The sequence below is a fragment of the Eutrigla gurnardus genome (genome assembly GCF_963514095.1).
Source record: "Eutrigla gurnardus genome assembly, chromosome: 1".
Lineage (NCBI taxonomy): Eukaryota > Metazoa > Chordata > Actinopteri > Perciformes > Triglidae > Eutrigla > Eutrigla gurnardus.
In genome coordinates, this window is record NC_139915.1 from 21582734 (window position 1) to 21601787 (window position 19054).

Genomic DNA, 19054 nt, shown 5'->3' on the forward strand with positions numbered 1-19054 from the left:
CGGGAGATTCGCATCATGGATGTGCAGCCGACAAATCTGCAGCAACTGCGCGATGCTATCATGTCAATATGGACCAAACTCTCTGAGGAATGTTTCCAGTACCTTGTTGAATCTATGCCACGAAGGATTAAGGCAGTTCTGAAGGCAAAAGTGGGTCCAACCCGGTACTAGCAAGGTGTACCTAATAAAGTGGCCGGTGAGTGTATGTCAGACTGCATCCAGTGATCTCCATCATGAGTCTAGTCACCCCCAGTAAAAAGTCAAGAAAACACATTCTACACTGATTTCTTCTCCCTTAAGAATTTCTGAATTTGTTCGAATCCATAAGATATGGATGATAAATCCCCCAAAATACCACTTGCACAATATTACAGTACAGGAGCCAGAACCCTCATAACCATAACATAACTCCCAGTCAAAGCTTTCAGGCCTATTTCTCTTTATTGAATAATTTTTTCAATGAATATGTACTTGTTTATGAGCCGTTATATATATAGTAAATATTCCCATCCCCACCTACTGTATATATATGTGTGTATATATACAGTATATATAGATAGATAAATTAAATAAATTCAAATCCAATGCAGCTGTCCTGCCTCACTTATTAATGCAGACACTGAATCAAAGCTTCAGCAATGTGGGAAACTTGTGGGTTTCCCGGTCTATCACACACACACACAGAGCACAGAATTGGTTGAGCGCACTGTCTTGTCATGTTACTCCGGATCAGAGATTGGATCTTAATCCACTACCAGATCCACAGAGCGACACAGAGCATGCGATTTTATGTGTGCATTTCCTCAGCTCCGTCTATCTCCGAGGGGAACTGAAGTGTGGGAAGATCTGAGGAGTTGAACGGAGGCAGGCCAGGGTTCATCAGAAGCCGGTGTTTGCAAAATAATTAGTGTGTGAATTCACTTAACATGGAGAGAAGTCAAACAGTTACATGGTAAGGTGAAGATGAATACAGATTATACATTTCAGAGCTCCCAGTTTTCAGACTATTTAAAAAATAGCCTTTTCTGTGTTTGTAACTGGATCTATGGTTATGCTCACTGTTGATATTTATCAGGGAATTAAACCCCATTCAGATGGCATTAACATTACAGGGAGAGGTGGGGATGGGAATATTTACTGTGCTTCTCTGTATTTTTACTCATGGTTTCAGACAACATTTACATTTACATTTAGGGCATTTAGCAGACGCTTTAGTCCAAAGCGACATACAAGTACATTTGTCAAAAGAAAGAAACCACAACATATCATTGCCGATAAAGTAAGAGCGAAAAAATAGAGACAAGTGTTAGGTCCTAGTCTGAGTAAAGTAGTTGCTGTTCAGCAAGTATACCTTAAGAACACAGTGCTATGATAAAAGGTACATAGAAGTGCTTTTTTTTTAGGGGGGGGGGGTTGTTAGTGCGTCATGCTATGCAGAGTCGAAGTGAAGTCTGAACAGGTGAGTCTTGAGCCTTTTTCGGAGATGGCAAGTGACTGCTGTCCTGACATTGGTCGGGAGTTTTGTTCCACCACTGAGGTGCCAGAACAGAGAAGAGTCTGGACTTTGCTGAGTGACATTTGTTTGATTTCAGTGATGTTGGTACCAGCCAGCCAGCTGAAGTAGAGGAGTGAAGTGCTTGCGTCGGGTCATGTGGTTTAACCAGTGTTTGAAGGTAGATGGGTGCCGTTCCATTGAGGGCCTTGAAGGCCAGTGCCATCGTCCTGAATTGGATGCAGGCTGCAACAGGGAGCCAGTGGAAGACCCGGAGGAGGGGGGTCACATGGGAGAATTTGGGTAGATTGAAGACAGGCGTGCTGCAGCATTCTGGATACGCTGCAATGGTTTATTTGCCGAGGTCGGGAGTCCAGCCAGGAGAGAGTTGCAGTAGTCAAGGCGGGAGATGACCAGTGCTTGGACCAGGAGTTGTGTTGCATCCTTTGTGAGGAAAGTCCGAATCCTGCAGATATTGTAAAGGGCAAATCTGCAGGATCTGGCCACAGCAGTGATGTTGGGGGTGCGGGATAGTTGGTTATCGAGGATTACACCCAGGTTCCTCACAGTTGACGAAGGCAATACCGTGATGTCCTCGACAGTGACCGACAGTCCCATGCGAGGGCAGTCTTTCCCCGGGATGAAGAGGAGTTTGGTTTTATGCAGGTTAAGCTTGAGGTGATGCGCAGTTGTCCAGACGGAGATATCAGACATTCCGAGATGTGAGTTGCAATGTGGGTGTCGGAGGTTGGGGGAAAAGAGAGGAACAGCTTGGTGTCATCTGCATAATAATGGTAGGAGAAACCTAGAATGATGTGATTACAGAGCCTAGTGATCCGGTGTATAATGAGAACAGAAGTGGTCCTAGTACTGAGCCTTGAGGGACACCTGTTTCCAGAGAACAGGGTTTGGACATAGAGCCATTCCATGTGACCTGAAAGATGCGATTTGTCAGGTATGATGTGAACCAGGTTAGAGCAGAGTCATTGATGCCAAGTTCAGACAGGGTGGAGAGGAGGATTTGGTGGTTGACTGTGTCAAATGCAGCAGATAGGTCGAGAATGAGAAGGGAGGAGTGGGATGAGGCTCTGGCGTCTCGCAGGGACTAAATCACTGTGAGGAGGGCCGTCTCGTCCTGAATCCTGATTGATAAGGGTCAAGGAGGTTGTTCTGTGAGAGATGTGTGACGTCCCTGTTCTGTCTGCTTCTTGGTGCCAGGAAGCAGTGGGCCGTCCTAAGCAGGCCACACCTTAGGGTGTGGTGTCATTGATAAAAGGCTGCCTCAGTCAGTCTGCTTTCTCTCTCTGGTGGTTGAGCAGCTGATTGCTGCTATGGCCTACAGCCTGCTATAGTTTGTTTTCTCATATACATACACACATGCCCACGCACACACCCGCACACCCTACATTTGAAGCAACACACAGCCACGTTATGTTCCCTTTTGGGTTGTTTAGTTTAATAAACACTGAGACATTCTCAGAGCTCTGTGTGTCCCCTCTCCTTTGTTTCAACTTGAGAGCCAGGGTTGTAACAGATGGGATGACAGTTGGTTGTAGGCAGCATGTTCCAGGGTTTTAGAGAGGAATGAAAGAAGAGATACAGGTCTGTAGTTTCGGATGTCAGCAGCGTCTAGGGTGTTTGTAGAGTGGCATCACTGTAGCTGTCTTAAAAGCCACTTGAATGAGACCTGAGGTGAGGGAGGAGTTGATCAGGGTGGTGAGGAATGGCAAGATGTCGTGTGAGATGTCTTGGAGAAGAGAGGAGGGAATTGGGTCAAGGGAGCAGGTGGTGGCAAGATTAGACATAACAAGTGCGTGAACGTCTTCAGAGGTGAGAGGGCTAAAGCTGGTAAGGCCATCAGAGTTGAGAGTTGGGGTAGATGTTTTCGGGGAGGATATAGGAGTGAAAGCTGATGTCTTTTACTTTCTTGGTAAAGTAAGTTGCAAAGTCATCAGCAGTGAGGGAGGAAGGAGGGGTAGGGGTAGGAGGGAGGAGAACATGGAGAAGAGTTTCCTGGGGTTGGAGGCGGAAGAGTTGATCCTTGACAGGTAGAAGGCAGATTTAGCTGCCGAAACAGTTGAGGTGAAGTCAGAGAGGAGGTGGTGGTATTGAGCAAGGTCCTCATCCTGGCCTGATTTCTTCCATTTTCTCTCTGCCGCTCGCAACACTGATCTGTTGGATCACAGAGATTCGGACAGCCAGGGAGGGGAGGGAGATAATCACCCTGGTCGTGAGGTGAGGGGACAGAGAGCGTCCAAGGAAGAGGAGAGTGAGGACATCAGGATGGAGGAGGCTTCCTCAGTAGGCATTAGGGTGAATTGTTCTGTGGATGGTACAGTTGAGGAGAGAGCGGAGGGAGAGAGAGATTTCAGGTCGCGGCGGGTGGTGACAGTTCGAGGTGTAGAGGGGATGGATGTGGTGGACTTCATGGGGAGAGAGAAAGTCAAAAAGTGGTGGCCGGACACGGTGAGCAGGGTAACAGAGTGCCGAGATTCCACAGGATCTTGTGAAGACAAGGTGAAGTTGGTTCCCGGCCCAGTGGGTGGGTGGAGAGTGTGAGATCAAATGTGGAGAAGAAGTCAATGTGTGCAGTTTTCCTGGGCAGATGTTGAAGTCACCGACGACGATGAGTGGTGTGCCATCATCAGGGGAGCAGCTTAGGAGGGCATCCATCTCATCTCAAAAGTCGCGTAGAGGACCAGGTGGGCGATAGATCACTATGATTGAGAAGAAGGGTGACAGAGACGGTGTGGAATTCAAGTGCAGATCGGGGTAGGTGGTTCAGGGGAAGGACCTGGTAGGACCACCTGGGTGAGATAGGGAGTCCAGTTCCTCCTCCTCGACCTGTTCGTCTTGGGGAGTGTGAAAACGAGTAGGCAGTTGAGAGGGCAGCTGGAGTGGCAGTGTTTTATGTGGTGATCCAGATCTCCATAAGGGCCAGGAAGTGGAGAGTCTGCAGGGAGGCATATGCTCAAATGGTGTCCGCTTTCTTGACTGCAGACTGGCAGTTCCATAGCCCCCCGAGTACTTCATGTTCCGTACCGGTGGAGAATGGTGGGTAGCAGAGAATGGATGGGTTACAGCCTCGACTGATGTCCTAACTGGGATAGGACACATGGCTGTGATGGGTGCTGGTTGAGATGTTAACTGTCTAGACTCCCGCAGATTGACTCCCTTGTCTTTGTTCAACTGTCTAGACTCCCGCAGATTGACTCCCTTGTCTTTGTTCAACTGTCTAGACTCCCGCAGATTGACTCCCTTGTCTTTGTTCAACTGTCTAGACTCTCGCAGACTGACTCCCTTGCCTTTGTTCAACTGTCTTCGTTCGGCTGTCCTGACGCTGCAGCTGTAGCTGTAGTGACAAGCTCTTAAGTGCTTGGTTTACCTCATGCAGGTTTAGCCCCTCCCTCCAATCAAGTCTATTCACTACAGCTGAGATGGCTGAAACTAGGTAATTGCCCACTCAGTATGAACACCTTAACAAGAATTTGAACAACAAGCTATCTAGACAAGACTAAATATTACAACAAGCTCTACTCACAGAATGCCTAAACCCAGTATCTACAATTAGTTTCTGACTTACCAACAAGATACAAAGCAGCTTCCTTCCTTTCTTCAGACAAAATGTAGTTGACAACATTTTAACCATTGACAAATTACAGAATATGGTCTGTAATAAACATGACAGTCAGCAGGACAAAGTTAAATGAAACAACCTAAAGCAGTAGAGTGCGGAGGGAGCTATATAAGACAAAAGCACTGTATGAGGGAAAACTGAAATGAGTCAAAAAACCCTACTCATCTAAGTTATAAACACAGAGATATTACACACACATTTATATCATGCAGTTTGACTTCCCAAGGATATCATTATCTGCAAATGTACATCCATAAAACCACTTAGAGATCATAAAAAAAGAAAAAGATTCAGAACAAGAATCTCTTTTTCTCGAGAATCAAGTAATCCAGTGATATCTGTCTGTAATGGGTCATCTGAAAACAGGACCAAATGGAAACAACTGCAGGAGGGCCGAGAAGAGAGTATCGTTACCCACCTCTAACTGACATCACAACAGTCCATTTGATGAGCTCTTGCTCCCCTTGATGGCTGTTGCCATATTGGTTCCCAAATAGGCCTACATTTTGGTGTTAGCATGTCTCCATCTATTTAAAGCATTTGCCAAACTCCATTTTCACACAAAAGTCAAATTAGTTGATGAAAAAGAAAAACTTATAAAATGAAAGAGATCCATTTAAAGTCAAATGTATCCATGTGGGAATTAAATTACAGCAGGAACACTAGTTCGCTGAAAGACAGGAGATCATTGCAGCTGTATTTATTCCTCGGCTGGAGGAGGGGAATTACTCACATACATGTTCCAGACATGAGCACAGGTCATGTTAGAATAACCACAACTCCCTCGGAGAACTAAATCCAGTTCATATGGGCCTTAGCAATGATTGTTATTACTTATGCCGAGCATCATCTTATATTAAGATGTGGCTCACAGGTTGGCTATTTCCATTTCAGTCTAGGATACAAGTGATTTAGAAGATAAACTGGGCATTAGAGCTGTCAACGGATATTCTAAATTTGATTGTATATTTCAGTTGCGAAAGAAACTCTACATCATTTGAATATAGAAATATTCAATTGTGGACTTGTACTGCTACTGTCTTCCTCACGCACACTGAATGCACTGGATCATGGAAGTCACTCTCATTAAAGGGCCAGTGTATGGTATTTAGGGGGATCTACTGGCAGAAATGTAATAGAATATCAATTAGTATGTTCTCAATTATGTGTATAATATGTATATATGAATAGATACACAGCTCAACAAACTTGACGGGAAGACTAAAATTATGCATCAGACCTTGATAAACTAATTATTCAAGTTGAAAATCTTAACTGAAAAACAATTTGTTAAGAACAAAATGATGTAACAACAGTCAATGGAAACCAAAATCATCAACCTATTGAGGCCTGGATTCAAAATCACACAGAAAATCAAAGTAAAAAAAATTAAATGCCAGCCTATCCAACTCATAATATGACTCATAGACAGACATATACACATATACATATATATTACAAGATTAATAATACTTTTTTCAGCAGTGTATACACACTGTAAACCCCAACAGTACTACTAACTTATAAGGACTGAGGGCACAATAATTAAAATCTGTTTAAATGTTGATAGAAAACGTATAACTTAAACTTATAACTATTCAGTGGTGTGAACGAGTAATCTAGTTTTAATTTTCTGTGGCACAGCACTTATGTGTAAACTATTCCCCATCAATGATCACTTTTGAGTGAACGCTGCATACACGGACATCATAACGTCACGACGTTGTGAATCTGCTGCCCTGACCGACGTCAATTTTTTAATCCAAGATGGCTGCCGCGTGCGAGAGTCCGCGTCTCGTCTTCGTTCATGGATTAACTTGTAAGTAAACCAAACAAACTTGTCAAAACTGCTTTGCTTGTTATAACGTTGCATGGGTATCACAAATAATAAAGTGTTTGATCGTTAGACTGAGCTGTTTTTACATTTAGGGTACCGAGCAATGACCGCGGTGATTCACGCTTATTTTTTAATTGCGGCGCCTGTGCTGCCGTTAACAATGACTTATTATGTTAGCAAGTAACTCTTATCAGTTAGCAGCAGTAGCGTTTCTTTGTGTGGCGCTGATATTTATGTTAAGCGCCCTTATCTGGTAAATATTTTCTTCTTCTTACATGCACCCGACTGAACTAACGTAGGCCTAGTAGCTAACTTAAGACGAACGTTAAGTTGCAGCTAGTTTAGCTGACTCACTTTGAGGCTAATGGCTAACTTGTGGCAGTAACTTTTATGCACTTCAGTGCTAGTTACGTCCGTGGTAATGCATGGACATGAAGTTGGTTAGCTTATGCAATATGCAAATTTACATTGAACCTCCATTTTTTCTTTCCTCATAGGCTGAAGTGGATGCAGAGAAGCGAGCATGCACACAAATCAAGGTAACTGAAATTTAGCTTGTGCTGCCCCCCCCCCCCCATAAATGGGCTAACGTTTTATTATTATTTGTAATAATCAAGTCTGTCTGTGTGTGTGCATTTGTAGATCTATGTCATTGACTGTATATGACTTACAGTCACTTGAATCATCTGAGAGCAACTTTATTGGTAAGTTATATTAACACTTGAGATTCTGGGTTAATACATTGTAAAGCTGTTGTTGAGTAGCCTACATAATTTAACTGGTTTCTTACTGCTTATTGTGTCTGTTACCACAGGATCAAGTTGAGAACATTGACCAGCACTGACCTTTTTCTTTGGTAAGCCAAATTATTTAAACTTGCTTATAGGAGAATTATGTTAGTTTGAAAGTAAGCACATACACATCTTTCTCAGTCTGCCCTCTCTAAACATGTTTCATCACAATTCATTTGTCCTATTGTGTTTTTTTATTTTGTTTTGTAGGTTTGTGCAGAGTTCCAACGCATCACAAACGTCAATCTACGGAACCAGTTTTATGCTGAGCTTGACCGGCACACACCACAACTGTTGGCCATATACAGACAGAAGGCAGAACGCACCGGCAAGATAGCATAGCCCACAAAGCCCTGACCTCACCTTGCCCAGAGGGCTAATAATTTGATTGACCTTTTGACCTTACCACTCATGAAATACACCACACACACACACACACACACACACACACACACACACACACACACACACACACACACACACACACACACACACACTCCTCCCTTCCTTCCTTCTGTCCCTCCATCCCTCCTCACTTCTTTCCTACTTCATCTTCCTTCCTTGAGCCGATGACAACTGGAGGGTTAAAAAGACCTATATGAGACACATTGACATACTTACATGTACCTACCTGTTGGATGGTGACCAGTAGAATAGTCAGTTGACATACCTACCTAATACTTAGCTGTTTAGTCATGACCTGTGAAATAGTAATATAATGCAATTGTCTAGTTCCTTAAAGTTAACCTTGTATAACCTGCATATTCCAGGAGGACGACTCGCCTGAGCCAGACATCACTGACACGCCTGTTGCCCTTGTCACGGTGGTCTCTGAGAGCACTACAAGTCCAGCTGACTTCAGTCCTGCATCCATTGCTATTGTGGTGGAAGGATGAGCTTGTGATGAGCAACATCCCCAGGTTGGCTGAAGCATTTGCATTGTTGTTTGGGTTGATGTATGTATTGCATCTGGACTACCCCAGGGAACTCATTCACACTTTTACCTTCATCCAGAAAATGCTGATTGGTCTTGATGATGGTAAACAACTCAAACCCTGCCTACTCAATCTAAAAAATGACCTGTTACTGAAAGAGTAGACCACATTACACTTTGTGTCTATGCACATGCACATGTCTGTATGCACATTCAGAAGAGTGTTTGTGGTGCCAAGTGTCTTAATGTGACAGTATGTTGAATATGCTGTTGCCCAAAGTATCTGAATGGACGTTACACCTGGTAGGCTGTCTAACCACAAAAGCTACCTGTTCATGTTTGCACTTTAAAAAAACTTTACAGTTTTAATTGTTAGCAATTGTATATTTCTGTCATTTATTCACTGAAATTCCTTTATAATGTGTAGAGCTGGTGCAAGTGAAGGAGCACAAGCAGGACACACACTTTTTACATGTCCCTTATCCACCAAGTCTACCTCACTTGTTCATGGTTACACTTTAAAAGTTAACAAATGTAGATCAGAATACTGTGAGATATGCCCTTTAAAATAATGTATTTATTTATTTTATTTTATGAAAGAGCTCTTGGTCCTTTGTTGCAAGACTTATGCACAAAGGCCAGTGGTATTGATTCATTTTATTTATGTTTAAAATTTCTTGCAGTTTGATGAGAAGTAACATCCTTTTAATTTCTGTTTTACAAAATCTTGCCAGATGTTTTACTTTAAGTACTTTAACATGCCCAGTCATGTCATGACATGTAGATGGACACACTCACACACTCACACATATACAGACACTTCACCTGTGTACAGGAGGTGACTGAGCTGTTTAATGTCCAGTTACTTTTGCAGCAGGGTTTTAAAGAAATATTGCTGTACTTGTTCATACTTGTTTGGATTAAACAATGTTAATGCAAAAATAAAAACAAACTGAAATTGTGTGTGTGTGTGTGTGTGTGTGTGTGTATGTGTATGTGTGTTTAATTAAAAATTGAGTATTCGTAACTTAAATCCATACAATTTTCGTGAGCTTATGAGTTATGCACAAGTATGTTTTTTGAGTTAGACTTTTATTTAATTAAGTACTCCTGAATCTAAGTAATAAAGTTGGGGGAACTTAAATATGTTAAAACAATATTTTTAAGTACAGTACACTTAAATTAAATGAAAGTAAAATTTAAAAGTTTTAAGTTTTGATAATTATCCGTTTTAAAACTTTTTAGTAAATACTTACTTAAAATATATGGTTAGTTAACTTAAATATTTTGAGGTAATCAGTTTCCAAAAAAGTTTTGAGTACTCTGAACTTATTGGGTTTTACAGTGCATGCATTACCTTGGTTAATGATCTCTTAAAAAGTCTACATGAAAGTAAATGGGGCAGTAGTATACAGCTAAGACAAGGGAACCTTATTCTGTACATTGAACTTGCATTCTGTACATCAAGCAGGCATCTGCCATTTAAATTCATGACCTTGTCACCACAGAGATGAGTGAAGTCATGACAGATACCTGACATTACATTATCCCACTTTAACCTTCTCCCTGTGTCACACTCCTGATCTCTCAAACATTCCTTTCTTTCTTGTCTGCACTTGTAACCTTCTTCCTCTTTTTCTCGACCTATTCATTTTCTCTTTCTCCACCTAATACCTCATCTGCATATGTTTCCTTTCCTCGCATCTTCAATTTGCTTTTTTCTTTCACTCCCAACTCCTTCTATCCCTATTTTCCACCATAACTATGGTGCCACACAACACCAAACTGTTCACATTCTCTTTCAATTGTGTAAAAAGTACACCATTCCCTCAATATTAGAATTGGATTGCCGAATATCAGCTGAACATACTATGAACTGACAAATCACAGTTTAAACATCTGAAGATAGCTGAAGCCTAAGATATTTAGAGCCCAAATGCAAGCCCAAATGTGATTCAAGAATGGAAATGGTTCCAACCGTATTCTATAATGGTAAGTTTGAATCATTAAAATCTTCTTTTTGGCCCACACTATTTCAAATGTAAATAATATATTTGGCGTCTGAGTTATACTATTTTTGTCTCTATTCATATAGTTATTATTGAAGGAAAAATATCAATACCAAACCCTTTAGTGGTAAGGTATATAAAAACGAAACAGCTGCGTGCAAAGATCCTTGAATTGAAATGATACATTCTGGCATATGTTCATATACAGGAAGGTAATATCCGTAATTATTGTTATAATAACAGATATAGTACATTGAAATACAGTAAGATAACAAAAAAACAACTGTTGGTGTCATATTATCCACAGCATGTTTGGAGGGACAGACCGACAACACATGCTTGGCCACGGTGTTCGGTCAATGTACAGCATCTAAGTGACACTGCTCATGCTCAGCACTGCTTCCTCCAGATTTCCCCACAGGACTTGTGCTACTTCACACTGACAACCACTTTGGAGGCATCAACAGACAAACCTGAGCACACATCCTGACAGGTGTCTCCGTTACACATACAGGGTCCATGCAAGCACATGCACACCCACAGAAAACACCAGTGTGCACTTGTTCAATCGAGGGTCAGACCAAAGCAAAGACAACTTAATCAGTTCATCAATTTAAATTTGATTTAAAGTATTGTTTTGAACACTGGTCTAACATTTTCCAAAATTAAGACATTTTGTGTCTATTTCCTGAAAGTGCAGTTTTTGTGGTTGTAAAATAATACAAAATAAAAAAATGAAAGAAAATTCAGTACACTAGGAGAATGTATTGAGGTTTGCTAGTGGACAATAGAGGAAACAAGTTCTTGAAATTGCACCAAGAGAACACCTTGGTTCTATTACAATCACCTCTTCAACCTTTTGGGAGATTGACTGACCTCCATAATGACTTTAATAATGGTACTATAAAAAGTAAAAAAAATAAATAAATAAACTACCACATTTTATTAACAAAGTGCCATTGTTTGTTTAATCAATTTGCTGACTAGAGGGGAGGCTAAAATACTGTATTTTAAAAAAGGTAATGCGTAAACAGGTTTGCAATGCTCTCATTTAGTTATGATATTTCAAGTAGTCTAGTAGTTGATGTTTTGGCAAGGGAATATCCACCAAATTTCATGGCAATCCAGCCATCCCATGTGCTCTGGGGCAAAGTGTTAAGATTAACTAACCATCCAGTAGCATCTCAGCTCATCTCTTCACCTTTTTTCAATGAACAACCTGTGTTGTTTCACAGTGCTGTTGTCTCACAATCTGGAAGTTGCTTTCATGAGTTATATATTACTTAATGTACTGTAAAGAACATTTTATGACCTACAAGTACATAAAACCAATTATACTCACACCATCAACCCCAGAGGTTTTAACTAAGAGAATTATATTGTTTAAATTGAGTCGTTAAATTAAAAATGATTAAGGACTGTTTTAAACTGAGTTTATTGTTCAGAATGAATGTACTGTTCCCCTCTCTCTGTGCCTAAGTGAGCAAATGGGAGTCATGTTAACAACATTTAACAATAAAAAGTAGCAATATTCAGCCATTGACAGTTTTAAGAATAATCTTATTTATTAGGCAGTATTGGCACGTGTGTTCGTGTATTGTTTCTGCTTTCTCTGTCTCAGTAAAGAGTGGAGGTTGTGTGCAATCATCTACACAACATAACCTGAATAACTCCAGTCATGTTAGCTCTGTGCTGGCATTAATCAGAGCCTGGCGTATTAATGAGAGCTCGGCAGCTAGCTAATTACACCCATAGATTCTGCAGCAGCCCATTAAATATACAAATGACAGAATTAAAGGGCCCAGCCTCTTCTGATTAATCTTTAAATGGGGAAAAACTAATGATGTCTGTGCAAACTTTCCCTTCACACATGTCTCCCCCTCTCCTCTCAACGTCAATGCCTGGCAATCAATCAAATAAATTAAGGAAAAATAATTTGTATCATTTAACATTTCCCTCTTTTCTGCTCAGTTGCTGCAGCCATGCTGCAGCATTGTACTATATCAGACATGTCTGGAAATGATCCAAGTCTATTTGTTCCTTTATTCATTTTTTTCTTCTGTTTTTTTTTTAAAATATGTTTCACCGCTCTTTATTGAATGCGGATCATAGAAATACATCTGGATTAGTGAAAATATGAGCAGACCATCATTCTCTTTCCAATCAGCCAATTTTACAAATGAGGAGAGAGGATTTTATAATCTGTTTAGAACCAGTAACCTTAATACAAGAAGAAGAGCAGGAAGTCACATTGTGGCACTTTAGATGCAGAAGCATTACAGATAAGATGAATGAGATAGGCATGCATTTATGGAAACAAGCACTTACAGGGTATTCATATCACAACATGATTGCATCTGGTTATTATCCTGTTTTATCTAAAGTAAGATTCAGTGTGGTAAATATTGACCTCAAGTACCCTAATTTCATTCAGCATTAAAAACCATCGTTAATCACAACAAATCATTCTAGAAACATTCCATGCTATCACAATAACTGCACATAGAAAATTACCTATTTGGCCAAAATCATTTCAATGGAAAACGATCCTGATTTTAATTAAGATTTAAATTAACATACAGAATATTAACTCTGCTCAAAGATGTGCCCTTAATTCATATGTTTAGTAAATGATAAAGCCCACAAGAACCTGAATAAACAATTGCTGGAGATCTCAGAAAGCCCACCAGGAACATCTGAAGCATTTATATTCCCAAAAACAACAACAAAAAACCTCACAAAAAAGTTTTCTCATGACTCAAAGTAACCGTTTGTGATGCTGAATGAAATATGGTATTTTGCACAAAAAAGATTCAACACATGTAAAAATGGTCCAGTCATTTTCAGAGTTACTAGGTTTCCATAAGACATCGACGATTGACGAGTCTCTCCTCTGTGATCAATTGACTCTCGAGGGGGCATTACACTGCATTACATTCATAATCCAATTTGGCTTTGATTTGTTCGCTGTTCCATGCGCTTCGATGGGAATAATTGTCTGGAGATGATGCTATTAGTATTGATGGTTGTAAAAGGGCGATGGTTTGAGGACTGCCGACACATTCATGGTCCAGAATAGATCCGGTCTGAAAGTGATTGTCTGATCCATTACCCTTTATGAAGGAGGAGAGTGGAGAAGATGAGAGGCACGACTCCATAGCAAAACTCATCATCTATTTGCTGGCAGTATTTAGAGACCTATTGACCTTTTGTGCTGAAGGAGCACTGATCAGATCAAAAGTCCGTATTTGTTGATTTGGGATAAAACACAGCATTCAGAGGGAGTAATGACCAAGAACTGGGAATTAGCATTTCTTAACATTTAACCAGGTTTACATTAAAACAACAGTACACCATCAGACCATTCAGTTCCAAAACAAGATCAGAGGTGTGATATCATAACAAAAATCTGATCTGTGATCTTTAAAAAATAATGATCCTGAAAAAGTGTTCTTAGTATGTTTATGACTTATGTACACACAAATCATCCTTTGTGAAGAAAGGACACTAAAGATGAGTGTTAAATGTAATGTAATTAAAGATCTACAAACTAATGGCCACAGTCTCGGTATAAAATAAATATATTAAGAAATTGATGTGTGTAATGTGAATTTCTTGTTATGTTGAATGAGTAATTGACTGCCCAAATCAATCCACAAACACTGAGTTACAAAAAAGTGTAGTGTAAAAACATGGTGTGTTTTAATAATAATAATAATAATAATTCATAAGACTTATATATCGCATTTTTGGATACTCAAAGACACTTTCAACTCTAAGGCAAGTCACAAAATAAAACAGATTTTTATTTTAATAATTTATTTGAAGAGATTATTGTCTCATCATTGAGGGTGGTTTACCTCTCTCAATACACTCCCTTCATTCTTTTCATAATTCCTACGCAACCTTAGGGCTTTTACAGACATTTTTTTTTTATTAACCACTCGGATCCAGTGAAAAAAGTAACCTTTGTGTGTATGCATGGAAACTGCTAATTTTAGGCCACTTAAGGATCACACTCAGGCGCCCTCTTTTTAGTGTTTGGACACTGACAGGCTATTTGGGCTGGAAGCTAATATATCAGATGTAACAGCACACTTTGTGGGTGGCAAACATATTTGGGTATTTTAGCTGGAACAAGATTATGTGACCAACAAAGAGAGATTTGTTGACTCATTTACAGTTGATCACGGTCACATAAGGTTACAGATGAAAACTTTATCTGCACAAACTCACAAAGTCAGGAATTTGCCACCAGTTTTAGAAAACAGGTTCACCAACAGATAATATACACAACAGAAAATATGCGCTTTATATCTTATATATTGGGCTGTGAATTTTTTTTTTTAATCTAGGATCCAAATTTAAATATTATGTCCACACAGAAATACATAACTGGCGATACAAGGCTTGTACAGGACAGTGAAGTAATCTCAAGTGGCATCGAAGAGCTTTGCCCGCTCAAATCCCACTGATTAGTATCAGCAGTCATTAATTATGAGCGTCAGACTGGGTGATGTTCTCAGATGAAGCAGAACATGTTTGGCTGTGCTGCTCAACCCTCTAATGATGCTGGTAAACAGAAAGATAATTGTCCTTTAAGATGACTGGGGAAGTCATTCTGAAGGAATGTCACTAGTAGACTGAGAGAAGGAATTTCCATCACTGAACAACACAATAACAGGCATGTAGGTTTCATGTGCACATACACTCACACATAAAGCATAAAACAATGCAGACATTTTCTGATACACACATCTGCATGTTTCTACATGTACACTACTCTCTTACCTGTGAAGTCAGTGTTGACAGGAAGGGTGTCACTGGGAAACTGGTAGTAACCGTGTCCTGGGAATCTGGTTCCTCTAACAACAGGACCATGTGGGTCAGAGAGAGAGACATCGGCCCTCTCCACCTAACAAATAAAATAATATTAATAATATAACCATGATAACAATAATAGTAATAGGTACTATTACGGCAACAATACCTCTGACTTATTTAAGGGCCGACTTTGTTCAGCTTCAGCTAAATACATTCAGAATCACAATAAATACTATATTCTCCAAGTCCAGGTCAAAGTAAGACAACACTAAAGTTATAGTTAATTCATACACAAGTATAACCAAGGCGTATTATTGGGATATAATAGATATAATATAGTTATTGATTTGAATATATTTTTATTTTATTTATGTCTTATGTGATGTTTATTTTATCTTGTATGCCCCCCCCCCCCCCCGGGAGGCAATAAAGGTTTTATTCATTCATACGTAAGAGTCCGCAGCGTTGCAATATCAAATAATCTCACAGACCTGATATTGTGGGTGTGGTCCATTGAGTTGAGCTGGGGGATCCCAGTCTATCTGAATGGTGGTTTCATTTACTGGATGTAATTGAGGTGGAGACATTCCTGTTGGAGCTGAGGAGAGAAAGGTAGAAAATGAGATTGAATGCCAATTTAATGTAAAAAAAAAACGTCCTCATATTTTAATCAGACTTTCATGATATGTGGATGTGTGAGCTGCCTGATTACTTTTACAAAAGTCCTTTATTGTTTATTGTTTATTGTTTATTATGGATCCTCATTAGTTGTCGCAGAAGCGGCAGACTAGTCTTCCTGGGGTCCAATTAAAATCTGAACATACAAACAATTAGTCATCACTCAAATACAGTAAAAGTAGTGACAAAATTACAAATACATAGCAACAGTCAAACAAACAAAAAAATGGGCATCTGGGCGCCTCAGAGCGCAAACACCTTCATCAAAACATAATTCATTGAGCGCCAAGCCAAGTCAGAGTCCCGAGTTCATATTTAACATAAATAAAAATAGGATTTAATTTGCCTCTTGAATTCCCTCTTCACAGGTATAACACGAATGTGCGAAGGGAGTATATTCCACAAAGAAATGGACCTATAGAAGGATGTCCTCCTCATTGCATTACTCCTACAGTGTGGGAGCACAACTAGCCCTGCTGTTGCAGATCTAGTACCGTATGAATGAGCATCAGAGCAAAAACCAATTTCATTAAAAAGAGCTCTAGGAACATGAGTGGAAATTACATTCTTAATAAATATCAAGGACCTAATGGATAACCTATCAAGAGCTTTAGGCCACTTGAGATCAGAATGCATCAGATCTACATTTGATCTGTAAGATCTATCAAGAGCAAGTCTAGCAGCCCGGTTTTGTACAGTTTGTAGTTTGCTTAAGTCAGTCTTAGAGGCAGAGGCCCAAATAACAGAACAATAGTCGAGATGGCATAATACTAATGTTTGAACAACCTGTCTCCGTAAAGTAGCCTTTGTTTATTAATGTAATGTAAAATCTAAAATGTGAACACATTTTACCAATGCACCATACCCAACATACTCAAAGACATTGGGAAACAATGATTGTGTAATCTTGATGTTATTTCCCCCCACCCCAGTAGAAACATGTCTTAAGCCCATTTATCTCATACGTGCTGTATGTCTAGACTGCACAAAAGTGCAATTTTCATTTAACAGAGGGTCAATTTAATTTCCTTCTTTCACTTTAGATGTTAAATTAAATGTCCCTTTGAAGCATACTGGGTGCTACTTGAGCCGTAGCTTCAACATGTATCATAAATAAATCAAACCGGAGACTGGCTGATATGGTGAGAGGAGATATATAGGAATGAGGAGAGAAGCAGGTGATGGACTGCTGTACAGGGAAAAAATGTGCGTGCATTAAGTGTCACTCCATCGTTGTGTTTCTGTGTGTGTATGTGTGTGTGTGTGTGTGTGCATGTGCTTCAGTAATGGTCTAAATGGTCTGTGGTAGGAGTAAATTAGCTCTCTGTGACACACATGTGGACCATCTTTAGTGTGAGTTCTAATAGAGCTCTTAAAAGGGAAGTGGACAGCTTGTCTTAGGCGGCTCATCTTGGCACATCAAACCATAAATTACTGCCAATCGATAGCTTACTAGTCTATTGAAATTGAGCTATGGTGACATTTAGAACATTGACTGTACCACACACACACACACACACACACACACCACACACACACACACACACACACACACACACACACACACACACACACACGCACACATTATTTTTAAATGGTGGTGTACTTCCTTGATGTATGAAATGCAAGAAAACCAATTATTCTTTTTAGTTTAGTCAAAGTCTCAACAATTTGAGAAGTTTCAGTTGTGAAATGACATCTGTGATGGGATACCAAGTTTACTCTAAAAGAAAAAAGAAGCTAAATCTTTGTTAGATGATAGCCAATGGAATGCCATATTGCATTCTTGGCCAATGCATTCTGCCTATTTTGCGCTCCACACAGAATTTTTACCAGCACGTAACAAAAGCTCGCTCTAAAGTGATTGGTCAGTCCTTCCAGGGACTACACACAGACTACAAACTGAAAGCAGAATGCTTCTAATCTTGTCCCGTTTACTACAGATTCTGCATTCACCTGCAGATAACTATTTACAGAGATTAACAGTGCATATTATTCGAAAAAGCATGGATAACAACACACTCATAGTGAGAGAGACTTAATTATCTGCTCAGGTAGACGTTACTCCACTCTATCTTTACATACCAACAATACTTCATTTTTATGCTTTTTATGATAAATGGTACACCCTGAATCTGTTTGTAGCAAACTTTTTTGTCTTGCGAACCACAAAGCCTTGGAGTATTTGTACATGAGTACACATACTTCAGAAGCCTCTCTCTGCATTAGTGTGCAAGCGAGGTGCAGTGCAAGTTTCGTCACTTGACAACCCAATGACAGAAGCAGCGCCGCCGCTCCCACCACGCGCATCACGTGCTGTGCGTGCCTATAGTCATAATAACTATAATGCCGATATTATATCACTATAGAAATTGTAGGCACATTTTAGGCATGTCTATCACAAAACAGGGTCAGGGCGCACAGCAGTAGACATAATGGTGGCGAAAACCCGGTGCCTGCACGAGCCGGCCGGGCCATTCATCATCATCATCACTGTCATCATCTGCGCTCCACAGCTGCACCGGATTCCCCGTCCAACACCAGAACGGCGGGACACCGGGACCTCGCGGGCCGCTCAGACCAGCTGCAGTCCCAACTCCGGTTCCATCTCTTGGCGCAGTCTCTGCGAGGCTTTTTGCCACGAAACTTCCGCTGCGCCAAGCTGAATCTGTGACGCCTCCCCCTGCTGCGCGGCCACACCCATCTTGGCGCAGGCGATCCAACAAACTGCCAAACTGACCGTGCGCAAGACTGCGCTGGTCGAAACTTGCATTGCGCCGGCTCCGCCACCCTGCGCTGCGCCACGCAACTAGGGCCCTATAACTGAAGCCACTTGCCTTATTATGGGTGTG

At 40.5% G+C, this 19054-nt stretch overlaps 1 protein-coding gene and 1 long non-coding RNA gene across 2 annotated transcripts in view; one reads left to right on the plus strand and one right to left on the minus strand.

The window, feature by feature from the left end:
* Positions 1–19054, minus strand: part of ush2a (Usher syndrome 2A (autosomal recessive, mild)) — a 273785-nt gene that overhangs the window by 156174 nt on the left and 98557 nt on the right. The window contains 2 exon segments of the mRNA XM_084005786.1: positions 15492–15615; positions 16016–16122. Of these exon segments, the coding sequence (XP_083861912.1) occupies positions 15492–15615; positions 16016–16122 (231 nt within the window).
* LOC311012176 lies at positions 7443–8099 on the plus strand. Its single transcript, XR_014597004.1, has 4 exons — positions 7443–7505; positions 7609–7670; positions 7781–7822; positions 7968–8099. It is a non-coding gene; the product is annotated as an uncharacterized lncRNA (long non-coding RNA).